The 13,352-nt window shown below is 44.4% G+C and overlaps 1 protein-coding gene across 1 annotated transcript; it reads left to right on the top strand.

Annotated features, from left to right (window-relative positions):
• Positions 1–2,112: 2,112 nt before the first annotated feature.
• Positions 2,113–3,273, top strand: pou3f2b (POU class 3 homeobox 2b). Its single transcript, XM_072279458.1, has one exon. The coding sequence runs from the start codon at positions 2,122–2,124 to the stop codon at positions 3,271–3,273; it is 1,152 nt and encodes a 383-aa protein (XP_072135559.1). The 5' UTR covers positions 2,113–2,121.
• The last annotated feature ends 10,079 nt before the right edge of the window (positions 3,274–13,352 follow it).

Genomic DNA, 13,352 nt, shown 5'->3' on the forward strand with positions numbered 1-13,352 from the left:
TACCCATAGGCTGTTGTGCTCGCCCACCCACATTACCTGGATGCTTATTAGGGCCAATATACCTTCAGTGCTGGAGCACCACGGTAGAGTAACGGTAGCGTGGCAGGTGTGGAGGTTAGGGGTGGGTGTTGCCATCAGAAAGCAGCATCCATCTTCAAGGACCCCCAGCTGCCAGATCTTCTCGCTGCTATTCAGCTTGGGGATTCGGAGTTTCGAGTTCCATCCCGGCGTCCTCTGTAGGGAGCCTGTGCGTTCTCCCGAGTACGCATGGGTTTCCTAAAGACGTACCGGTTAGTAGGTTCATGGTCATTGTAATTTATCCTGTGATTAGACTAGGTTAAACAGGTGTATTCCTGGGACGGAAGGGCCTGGTCTGCGCCGTATCTCTAAGTAAATAACTAGATGTGTTATACTTCCCCACGCAGCATAACACCTTACGGACTTTGGTCCTTGTTTCGTGATTACTCTGGAATTTAACCCCGTTAGAAAAAAAGTTGCAAAGGCGAGCCCGATTGCTCAGGCGAGTGTCCCCCATTCTGTCTCGGGGTCAGGCTGAGCATCGGTGACGCTGTTCGCAGTACTGTACCAACGTGACAGCTCGGCAAACTCATTGGTGAAGCTAATTACACCGGAAATGGGAAGCGCTGGGCTCTGGAATTGTGAAACTGCAATAGTTTGGTGCGGCTTGGGTGTCCTCGCGATTATCCTGACAAGGAAGGCGACCCCAGGCTCCAAACCCAGAAGAGTGGGCTTGATATCAGGGTTGGAGACATCGAGATTGTCCCGGACTGAATCGGTTAAACGGGCTGAGTTCAGCGCTGGACTGGGCGGCGTTTCGGTTTAAACTCTAGTGGGTTCCGTTATTCACCAGCGACGTGAGGCTGGCGGGATCGACTCCCCGGGACAGCTCACCACACTCGCACTGATATCCGCTCAAAGCGGATCGCGCCGGAGCGGGGAGAGCCGTGGCTACTCGTATTCCCATCAATCCAGTAATCACTTCATCCCGCTCTCTGAAAGACTGATCCTTCTCAGTCTGGCTCTGGCGGCGAGGAAGAGGAAGGGAGGTAGGGGCGCGTAATCGTTCAGACAGTCGATAGAAATCTAAATGCGAGTCGCCGACCGGCTTGTTTAATTTTGGGGGGAGTGGAGGTCGGATGCAGGAAAGGCCAGTGCTACAAACAGAACCGGCCCCTTCCCCACCCTCCCTCGTTAATGTGCGTGAACAAGGATGCACTCGATTGCATTATTATTTTAGTTTAACCATCCGGATTAAGCAAGTTTGCATCACCACCTGGCAGCAGCTGAATTGTTTTAAATGCCGGATCGTCCGTTCCTGACATAACGCGCTTGACAAACATGATGAGAGAACTTAAACGCTATTTTTTTAAACAAGTAAGCGCGAGTGAAAAATCGATATTATAGAGTAAAAGAACTGATTACTGGAAAGTGTTCTGATTGTTGCAACGTGGGGAAATTTGTGGAGGAGTTGCAATGGTTTGTCTCAGCTCCGAGGGCGAGCGAAGTGCGTACCGAGGAAGCCACTTGCGAAGATACTTTTCTCTCGCAACAAGGCGGCCACTCTGAAAAGGCAGCGGGCTCTCGAGATCTTTTTCCCCCAGTACTTGTGACTGTGTTCCTGTTGTTAACAACTTGGCACCGCTCCCGTACCGGCTCTGCTTCCTTCCCCGTTCGACGCGGCTTTAACTTGCAAGTGCTGTGATAGTGCAGCGGGCGCCGGAGCTCTCGGCTGTTCACTTTGCTGCTTTTGTTGTGATTCCTGTTTCGGGGGCAGAAACATTTTCTCCCCCCCCCCCCACCACCCCCACGCTTCCTCCTTCCGCGTGGTCGCCCTGCCCGCATGGGTCCAGCGAGCCGGCAAAGAAATCCCCACCAGACCCGGCCGCCAATCGCATGCCGGGGATGCTCTTCCCCGGCCTGGGTTGCCATGGTTCCTCACATCAATCAAGAGGCAGGCAGCCAATTGGAGGCCGGGAGCCGGCGCGCGCGCAGCGTCGGCTTTCCCCCCTGCTCGCGCTGGCTGCCAAAGATCCGGGCTCGATGCAAGTTGTCAAAGGCTCGGCTCGTTTAACAAGTCAGATCATTCCGGCTTCGCGAGTCATGGCGACCACAGCATCTAATCATTACATTACGAGCGGCAACATCCTCACCTCCAACTCCATCGTGCACGCCGAGCCGGGGAGCATGCAACAAGGCACAGCCTACAGGGATGCTCAGAAACTGGTCCAGAACGATTATATGCAGAGCAACGGGCACCCTCTCAGCCATGCTCATCAATGGTTAACGGCGCTCTCGCACGCCGAGGGATCCCCGTGGTCGGCCGGCGTGGCGGCCAGTCCGCTCGGCCAGCAAGACATCAAACCCGCGGTGCAGTCGGGGAGGGACGAACTCCACAGCGGGGGCACCTTGCACCACCGGCCGCCTCATATGGTGCACCAGCATGGGAACCACCACGGAGCGTGGGGCAACACAACTTCAGCTCACATCCCCAGCATGGCATCCAACGGGCAGAGCCTCATCTACTCGCAGCCGGGCTTCACGGTCAACGGCATGATCAACCCGGCTTCGACTCAAGGTATGCACCACGGCTTGAGGGAAGGCCACGACGACCACCACCACGGCGACCACAGCCAGCACCACCAGCAGCACCCGCCGCCGCACCACCACCACCCGCACCAGCACCAGGGTCACGAGCACTCGGACGAGGACACTCCTACCTCGGACGACCTGGAACAGTTCGCCAAGCAGTTCAAGCAGAGGCGGATCAAGCTCGGATTTACCCAGGCCGACGTGGGACTCGCTCTTGGGACGCTGTACGGCAATGTCTTCTCGCAGACTACCATCTGCAGGTTTGAGGCGCTCCAGTTAAGCTTTAAAAACATGTGCAAACTCAAACCGTTGTTGAACAAGTGGCTGGAGGAGGCCGATTCGTCGTCCGGGAGCCCCACCAGCATAGACAAGATCGCTGCCCAGGGCAGGAAGAGGAAAAAGCGGACCTCTATAGAGGTGAGCGTCAAGGGGGCCCTGGAAAGTCATTTTTTGAAGTGCCCAAAGCCCTCGGCCCAGGAGATCTCCACTCTGGCGGACAGTCTGCAGCTGGAGAAAGAGGTGGTTAGGGTTTGGTTTTGTAACAGAAGACAAAAAGAGAAACGGATGACTCCTCCTGGAGGAGCCCACCCCGGAGCCGAGGATGTATATGGGTCCAGGGACACCCCGCCGTCACATCACGGAGTTCAGACTTCTGTACAGTGAATGCGCTCTCCCACACGCTCTCTGTTCATTTAATTTGTTCTTTTCTTAAACGAACAGTTTAAAACACCGGACTATCGTTGCGGTAGAACATGTTAATGATGTGGTTTTGACCTATACAGACGGAGCTGGCGGGCAAATGGAGTGAGTATATAAATAATAACAGAGGCACTGATTATACATACCGTTAGAAAGCTGTGGGGAGAGGCACTGACTGTCCAGGATAGAGCAGAGCGGCGCCCGGAAAAAGGCTGCTGGCATTGTTAATGTGTCAGGTAGAAGAGGGTTGTGTGTGTGTGTGTGTGTGTGTGTGTGTGTGTGTGTGTGTGTGTAAGCCAGAGGGAGATTTGACCACAGGAGCTGCAGTTTTGATTGTTACACGAAAAGCTAAAAGGGGCAAGGAAATTCCAATACACTGCTCTCCGGACTAGCCACCATTTGCGGGGTTTGTTTCAAAGAAAATCCCGACCGAGTGGGAGACATTTCTCCGAGGCGCTGAATTGTACAAGACAAGAGGCAGTGTATGTGAGCAGAGAATAGGCTGTGTCAGTCAAGCGGAGAGGGACCTCAGCTCAAACGATACAGTTCTCGCCGGGAACTGAAGTTGGGAGCTGCGAAATTGCAAACAGAACAAATCCACATAAACACAAAGAAGTAAATAAATAAACTATAAATCGATACATTTCAGGCGCTATAAAGTATTACAGATCACGACTCAAAGTTTTACCCCCCATGTTTAATAAAAACTAATTCCGGTGGCAAGAAACACAATACATTTGATAGGAGAGGACAATTACAAATATGCTAGCTAGCGTCTTCACGCCTCCGAATTAGCACTGTACTATAATGAAATAATAAAATTGCAGAGTCAAAATGTTGTAGTTCCTGCCACATTTTTTTTCGAAAAAATATATTGCAGTATAAAACATTGTACTTATTAAATGTGCGTCTACAATCTTAACATAAAAGCAATCCCCAGTCGGATAAAATGAAACAAAAAAACCTTTAAAACATATCAGTATATTGCGCTTTCTTACAAAGAACATATCCAAACATTCAAAATTCTAGAAAAGGTGTGTACATATTTGAGATATTTTGATGTGGTGATATGATTGTAATTTAACCGCAGTTATAGCGATTCCTAAAGACAATAAAATTTAGTAAGGTGTTAGAAAACATTTAAAAATATATTTAAGAAGAACACCGGGTCAGATAGGTTGGTACAGACAGAAGTAACCCTGAGACACGAACTAAATTCTGTGTCGGTTCGTTTAGTAAAACGCAGTGAAAGTGGAAGACTTTGTTAGAACCTTTTCTCCCAGGTTTATGGAGAGCGGTTATCATGCACATCTTATACCACAATGTAAATATGTTACATAAATTTGTCTTTTGAATTGAAGAAGATAAACATAATCTGAATGATTTTTTTCCTTGTATACATTTTTCCATAATGCTGCCCAGGGAATTTTAATATCATTTTCACGTGGCCTGCCTCAATGTATTTATTTCTTTTAAAGAAGTTCTGAAAACTGTTTCTTCTGTAGTTTTAATTGATTAGATGTTATATGTGGGATGTAAAATTTTCGTTATGCTCCCCCCCCCCTTTCTCTTTGAAAGATTGTTTTTGGTACCTTTCAATGTGTCTTGTGCAGATAAAAGAAGGAAATCAGAGTCCCTTATATATTTATGTTAAAGTAATATTTTGTTACTTACATAAAACAAGCGATCGCACAACCTTCAAGTCTAATGTGGTGGTTTTCTGGGGAATTCTCTTTTCTAAGCGAGTGGCGGGAGTGCATAGTTTATCCACTAACCCGGTCATAGGCTACAGTGTCATTCTGATGACAGCAACAATATAATATTCACTTCTATAACACGGCAACAACTGTACAAAGAAAATCCCAATAGATAGTGGGGGTGGAGGGTGAAGCGCACTCAGAACCTGAAATACATTATCTTCAAAATATCTTGATTTTGGAATTTAATTGTTTGTGTGTGTGCGTGCAGAAACACAGTATCTTTTAAAAATCACTCTATAACACCTGCCCGTGTGACTGCGCAAGCAAGCATTTTCTTATTTACTGAATTGGCGTATTTAATTAATAATCTTAATCCCTGTTTGAGTGAATCTTGCAGATAATTTTAATTATAAATACGAACAATGGTGCAGATAAGTAAATATATGATGGTTGAAAGTGAAATACATACATTTTGTATATGTTGCAATCTATATATGCTATAAGATATTTCAACTAATATATTATGGTGACCAGTTTCAATCGTTTATTCTGCACGTGTTACCCCCTCTTAAATATAAAACTAATGGCGATTTTTAAAAAAAATTATATACATATATTTTCAATTAACGTTTGCAACATTTATTTTGTATTGACTACAATATTTGATATATCAGCTTTATTTATAGTGTTAAAAGCAACGGGAGACCAGTTCACTTCTACGCTAGGTCAATACTACACGCGTACAGAACATATTCAGCTAAATTATCTTATCAATACAGAGAGGAATTTGACAGAAAGAAGAAGTGTTTTCTGACCATAAACGTGCTGATCGGGTGAAATATTTCAGTTGGGTATGGATCCGGGATTATTGTTCAATAGTTGCCACTGCGTATTGAGTAAGGGACGTGAGTGCCCTCTAGTGGCCAGCGCCGCATAGAGGTTGGCGATCACCGAGCCGCTTTCTTCCAGAACCGTTCAGTTTCACCTGCCGTCGTTTACTCGGTTGCTGGTTTTGTAGCGAGAGCATTTATTTACACCCGTCGCGAATTTATCATGCGTTTCCTTAATACGGAAAGTAAATATCCTATACACCGATTATTTGGAAAAAGTAAATAGATAATCGCGAGGGAAACTATTACATCTTTTAACCCTGAATATTATTTCGTTATATACCGAATCCTGTTCCAAACTTTAGGAAAGTCGTAACTATATTAGTAAAATGAATATGTTTAAACGAATAGCGTAGAGACGCGTTAAATACTTTCTGTTGAGGTCCCGTAGTTGTATTGTTTTTAGACTCGAAATCTATTGTGTTGAAGTAACTACACAATATGTAAATACGTAAACAATAACAACTAATAATCAAATAATACCAGCATTTAGTAAATTGCTTTTATCTGATTATACTAAATTTAAGCTTGCACACTCAGCGTTTCTGGATTACCCTCAGCGTTAAACGCAATGGTTACTTGAAAGTTGTCCAGTCTATAGAAAATAATGCATGTTCCCTCTTTCGCCGAATTTTCTTCAATTGTTTTGTCTGATATTGTATCCTCCTGTAAATTAGTTTCGCACCAACAAGTGAAATGAAGCCGTGTAACCAAAAAGCCAGAGTAAATGGTTAGCTGCTAGATCTAAGTTACGGGTGTAATTTCACTCTTAAAATGAATTATCAAATTAAGATCTGGTAATTTGCCTGTACGGACTGTTTGGAAATACTATGCTTCAAATCACTCTACCCCACTGAACCCCAGATTTTTAACAATTTCGCAATTTAATTTACCACAGTGACAATCCCAGAACACTAAAACTAGTCAAAGAAAGAAACGGTTGGGCTTTAGACTTCAAGCACAGATTGAAAGGAGACGCTTTAGTATAATTCAGTACAGTTATTACACTACAATATTTGCGCTGTCTTGTGATGTACATAAACTATGTTCTGTAGTAGGTGTACGGTAGAATGGCCATGCGCGATTCTCAAACACATTCATTTTACTTTGATGTAAATTACGTCCTCGAGAGTAGGGGTATGGGGTGAAATTTGAGGCCAGGCCTATTCTGACCGAAAGTTTACGGCGTTTCCAGGCCATTTAGTTGCGGGTGGATGGGTGGGGATGGAAGAGGTAAGGGGGAGGCAGGGGTGGAATTTTGCATCGGGCAGAGGGAATTTGTTATTGGAAACATGGCCAATAGCAAGGACACGGACCACGCAGTGTCAGAACTTCAGAAATTTGTAGTTTGAGGATGTCTGGAATAATAATTTACTAGTACACAGTGATATTCCAAAATTCAGTTTGATAAAACTGCAATGGTTATATATTTTTAAATGCAGGTCTATGTATTTTATCTTGTCCAGTTCAAAGTAAATTTATTATCAAAATACATATATGTCACCATATGTAACCCTGAGATTCGGTTTCTTACGGGCATTTTTTGTGGTACTTTTATTTTAGATATATAACATGTTGCTGCTGGAGCTGACGTGTGCTGGTTTGGAACTCGCCTCGTGTTCACAAATGCGAGTTACTTATTTACTTACTGGACATGTTCTGTCCATAAATAAATAACTCGGTCTGTTGAATCTGTCCTCCCAACCACTTTCAGCCCCGCTGTTAAATATTCTAACGGCTTGTTTTTAACACAACTCACAGGATAATCCAAGGATTCAGGGGAGATAAATTCGAACCATTGAATGAAATCACTCAAATTAAAACGCGTGGGTCTCTTAATTTGAACTCTATATTGGGACATTGTTGGTTGTGTGACTAACGAGCTCGTTTCATTCGAGGATACAAAAACCAGTTCACAAAATGTTGGAGGAACTCAACGGTACGTCCAGCATTTTACGGGTGTTACTCTGGATTTCCATCTTTCTGGGTTTAACAATGCATTTGCCCCCGGTTAGTCACGGGGGTGCGTATATGCTCTACTTTCCACAACTATACAAAACTGATTCAGGACTGCTGTAGTAAATGCTGATTTGTGCAAACGCACGAAGCAGCGGCGCTGACATCCCCACAAGTGCAAGCGTTTGTACCCACCAACTCGGCTAAAAGAAGGGGACAGAATTGTAAAGAGACATTGATGTGAATCCTGGGCATAGTTCTAGGATGACAGCGACACATTCTGCGCAATTGAATGAAGCTGTTACGTAGGGGTCCTAAAAATAACTGAGTATGATCATTAACTCAAAGCGCTGACGAGCGATGCCTTCAGATCTACCCATCTAAATTCAAGATTAATATTGTTTAATGTTATTTCCAGTACACAAGTGTAAAGAAGAAAAAATAATTGTTACTCCAGATTCGATGCAGCACAAAATCTAAGATAAGATTAAAAAACCACAATAAATTTAAATAAATAAGATAGCTTATATACATGGATTGATTGTATGTCCATAAATTAACGATAGTCATAGGAGTGTCTGTAAATAGGTGACGCTGACAGGAAATGATAAAGCAGTGGTATTTGGAGGTGTGGAGGGGTGGGTTAGCGGGTGAACTTCCGATTAAGAATAAATTTGAAAGCAAAGGTTATTCATACTATTAAGATGCTTACAACTGTCAGACACCTACTTATTTAAATACGTACAGATACTTTGAAAGTTGAAATGCATTGCTCATATGACATGATAATTGTGTAAGCGCACGCGCACACATTTCGAAGATTAAGAATACGTCTGTGAACAAAAACTACTTGGACACGCAGACATGAATATGGATGATACAATAAAGAAAACCATAAAAGAGAAAGTTGTAGAAAGTGCATGCAGCTGTAAGATCAGGGACCAGAATGCATGACACGTACCGATGCGCGCGCGCAGACACACACACGATCATTGGTCACAATGAGGAGAAAGTTATTGGACCTCCGTTGAAATGCAGTTTAGTAGGATATCCCATATCATTGCCGATGGCTTTGGAAAACAGAACCGTATATTAGCAATGTTACTTAGACCGTAAGAATTAGGCCAGGGGATAAAGTTTGGGATTAGCTAAAATTTGATTTGCGCGATAGGAAACTTTGCCAGCCAGCAGTGATGAGAGCTGGGAGCAGAATCAGGCCATTGGGTGCATCGAGCCTGCTCCGCCAATTGATCATGGCTGATTTATTATCCCAACCAACCCCATTCTCCTGCCTTATCCTGACGGCCTGACTGATGAAGAACCTATAAACCTCCGCTTTAAAATGTATCCAGTGACTTGGTCTCCAAAGCAGTCTGTGGCAGTGAATTCCACAGATTCACCATGCTCTGGGTAAAGAAATTCATCCTCATCTCTGTTCAAATGCACGTCCCTCTATTTGGAAGCTGTGCACTTTGCCTTGTGTGGTTCATTATAATCATTATTATTCGCGCATATATTTATATTTTTTTTTACTCTCCACACCTTGCGCATTCGTCAACGGAAACGCTAAAGCTTTATTTTCAGGAATTCATACACAATGTGTTTTGTCTGAATTGCCTTTATTAAAAGATTAAGAAAATTTTATTATGTACCTTAAAAATGACCCCGCGTTTTACACAGATCCAATATGTTTATGCTGTAGGGTAAGCCACCCGTATAAATTAATTTGCACATCATTCAATCTTATCTTTACCCTAACAAGGTTCAAGATTCAAGATTATTTAGTCTTTTCCAGTACGCAAAAGTAAAGGAGAACACAATAATTGTTACTCTGGATTCGATGCAGCAGAAAAAATATATCATAAGACAGCTTATATACATAGATTGATTGTATGTCCATAAAGTGACACTAGGCACAGGAGTGTCTCTACGTAAGGTGACTGACAAGAAATAATAAAGTAGTGGTGGGCGGAGGTGTTGATCAGCTTTGCTGCTTGGGGAAAGTATCTGTTTTTGAATCTGGTAGTCCTGGCCCTGGTTGCCTACCCCCTAATGGGAGTGGGACAAACAGTCCACGAGCAGGGTAGGTGGGATCCTTCATGATGTTACTGGCCCTTTTCCAGCACCTTTCTGTATACATGTCCTTGATAGCGGGTCGGCTGGTGCCGGTAATGCGTTGAGCATCACCCATAATACGCGTGATATCTCTAGTAATACCTTGAACGATAAATCGTTAATCTATCGATGTTTTCAGACACAAAATCTATGCCACATTCTGCTCTGTAAAACAACTAACAACGGCATGAAGCATTCCTCTTGGCCGTTCTACACAGGAGTTCGCTCAGAATTGTGTTAGTGGCTGTCCTGTGAAAGACTGCGTTTGTAACGCCGGCAATGGGTACTCAACAGTTAACTAAATATTAGTTCAAGTTGGCAGTTTTCTTCCCTACAGGCTACGTCTTTTGATTCTTGGTGAAAATCAAAGCATTCCGGTCTGTACCGGAAACAATTCCTGTCCCGCTCGCCACTCTATCTGGCCTGGACCGGGAACAACCCCTGTCCCGCTCGCCACTCTATCCGGCCTGGACCGGGAACAATTCCTGTCCCGCTCGCCACTCTATCTGGTCTGTACCGGGAACAACCCCTGTCCCGCTCGCCACTCTATCTGGTCTGTACCGGGAACAACCCCTGTCCCGCTCGCCACTCTATCTGGTCTGTACTGGGAACAACCCCTGTCCCCCCTCGCCACTCTATCCTGCCCCACTCGCCACTCTATCCGGTCTGTACCGGGAACAACCCCTGTCCCGCTCGCCACTCTATCTGGTCTGTACCGGGAACAACCCCTGTCCCGCTCGCCACTCTATCTGGTCTGTACTGGGAACAACCCCTGTCCCCCCTCGTCACTCTATCCTGCCCCACTCGCCACTCTACCGGGAACAACCCCTGCCCCACTCGCCACTCTATCCGGTCTGTACCGGGAACAACCCCTGTCCGGCTCGCCACTCTATCTGGGGAGGCTGTACCGGGAACAACCCCTGTCCCGCTCGCCACTCTATCCGGTCTGTACCGGGAACAATTCCTGTCCCGCACACCACTCTATCTGGTCTGTACCGGGAACAACCCCTGTCCCGCTCGCCACTCTATCCGGTCTGTACCGGGAACAATTCCTGTCCCGCACACTATTTTATTGAGAGACAAGACTGTTTGTCTCAGTTTAAAACGGACGAAGACTACAAGAACAGTAAATATATACGGCCGATCCCTTTTTGTTTTCGTGTGTTTAAAGTTATTCAAAGTCCTTCAAATTAGCATCCGGTATCTTTGGATTCAAAGTAAATAATATATAACGCCTGGGTAACAGATTCTTGGAAATTCTGTTTTGGAGGCAAAGTTGTTGATTTTAATGGGAACGGTGGTGGGAATTGTTCGACTTTCATCCCTAGCGATGGTCAGTAATCGCGATTCTTTGCAAGGGACCATTTCTGCCGCAGTCTAACCTTGTTCCCGATTCACGGCACAACCGTTGTAGATGTTTGACTTTAAATAATAATTTTATTGTGGATGTGTACATATAATTACTGTATCTGTTTTAAAACTTCAGCATTGCAAATTTACATGTCAGTTGCTGCGGGTGTTTGAGTTAGGCATTGCTACTCAGGCGGCTGGACAGATCTTTTAATATGAGTTCAGTCGTTGCAGTTAGGAATCATGTTTAATGTCGACGGGAATTAATAATAAGAGTGGTCAATTTGTGCGCCTGCATGTGCGGTGCGGAAGGTTGACTTTCGAGGGATCCGGATTCGAATCTACTTTTGAGCATCGATAGTAAAGGCGCGAGTTCATACAAGGTCAAGTTACGATTGCTCGTTGTACCGACCAATCGTCAATTCGTAGGCAGAATTTCGTATGAAATACTGGTAGGAATGCGCACCGACGTCGGGAATTGTGGGCCCAAATGCCAAGAAAACTCGTCAAAAGATCTCTTTTTCAGAAACAGTTCTGTCAACTGTGAAAGTAACCAGTTCGAGTGAATTCTATATGACAGGGAAATAACGATTGCTATGACAGGGAAATAACGATTCCTACCATCTGATCTAGTATACTGTATGCCGCTAACAAATTTGCAGCAAAGGTACATTGCGTCCGAAATGTTTTCTCGCCTGGACGAAGTGTTCTAATTCAACAGAACCAGAGTAACTCCGACATTTTCAGTAAGGTCGAAAAATCAAACTCAAAAAAGATGCACAATTTTCCACAATCTAGAATAGTTTTGTGCGCCTGCGGGGTGGGGGTGGGCGAGTACGAAGAAGGCTTCCATGCGGTCAGCTACAATGCTGAGTGTTTACAAACAATACTGGCAACTTTCAGGCAAGTGCACGTTAGGCTGGCACAGACAGGATGATTTGTCAGTGCTTAAATAGGGTTTATCTGCGGCCTCGATGGAGACATACTTCTGTAATCGAAACCTGATTTGAATATTCTTCAGCACAGACATATTCAATAGCCTATCCAAAACTTCTCAATATGCACACCAACTATGAAGTGTTTTGAAAGTTGGTGTGTCTGAGTTTGCAAGCACTGACGTTCGCTGTTCCGACTCTGAGCGCGGTACAATAGCGCGGCCTATGGGTCAAAATGAGCAAGTACACCTTTTAAAGATTCTCGAAACCTGTAGTTACATGAACACGAAACAAATGTGTCCAGAACGATAGGTGCTTTTACGTCAAACTTTACACAGATTCCAGATAAAAATAACACATTAAAGTCAGAATTTTGTGTGGATTCGATTAAAAATTATATATATGAGTGTGTGTGTGTGTGTTCCCACGACCTATTCGACTCACTTTCAAGGACTTTTCATCTCGTTCTAGATTTCGTTACTTATTTCTTTATGTATGTGCCCAGTTCGTTGTCTTTTGCACTCTGGTCAGATGCCTAGTCTGATGCGGTCTTTCATTGACTCTGGTATGGTTATTATTTTATTACGGATTTATTGAGTATGCCCGCAATAAAATGAATCTCGGGGTTGTATATACAGGTACTTCGATAATAAATTTACTTTGAAATTTGAACCTTTGATATATACAGAGAGAGAGCGAGGGACAAGAGAGAGAGGAGGAGTGAGGGAGAGAGAGGGACGAGAGGGGGGGGGAGGGAGGAGTGAGAGAGAGGTAGAGAGGAGACGGAAAAGAGCCAGGATCCCATCCACCCTGTTTCCCTCACTCCCATCAGCGAGGAGTCTACGTAGCACCCAAGTCAGGACCCCCAGATTCAAAAACTTACTTTCCCGTAGTAAGGCTGATCAACATCTCTACTAACTAACTCCACCAATACTTTATTATGTCCTGTTAGTTACCTTATGCACAGCCTCGTGACGCTTTATGAATATATAATCAATCTATGTATATAAGCTATCTTATGTATTCATATTTATTAATTTGTTATTATTATTATGTTATCTTTTGTCCTTTTTTTGTTTGCTCCGAATCTTGAATCT

This window comes from Mobula birostris, chromosome 2, assembly GCF_030028105.1.
Source record: "Mobula birostris isolate sMobBir1 chromosome 2, sMobBir1.hap1, whole genome shotgun sequence".
Lineage (NCBI taxonomy): Eukaryota > Metazoa > Chordata > Chondrichthyes > Myliobatiformes > Myliobatidae > Mobula > Mobula birostris.

Excerpts from the sequence above, each read along its gene's own strand:
- pou3f2b (XM_072279458.1), top strand. The coding sequence starts at position 2,122 with ATGGCGACCACAGCATCTAATCATTACATTACGAGCGGCAACATCCTC.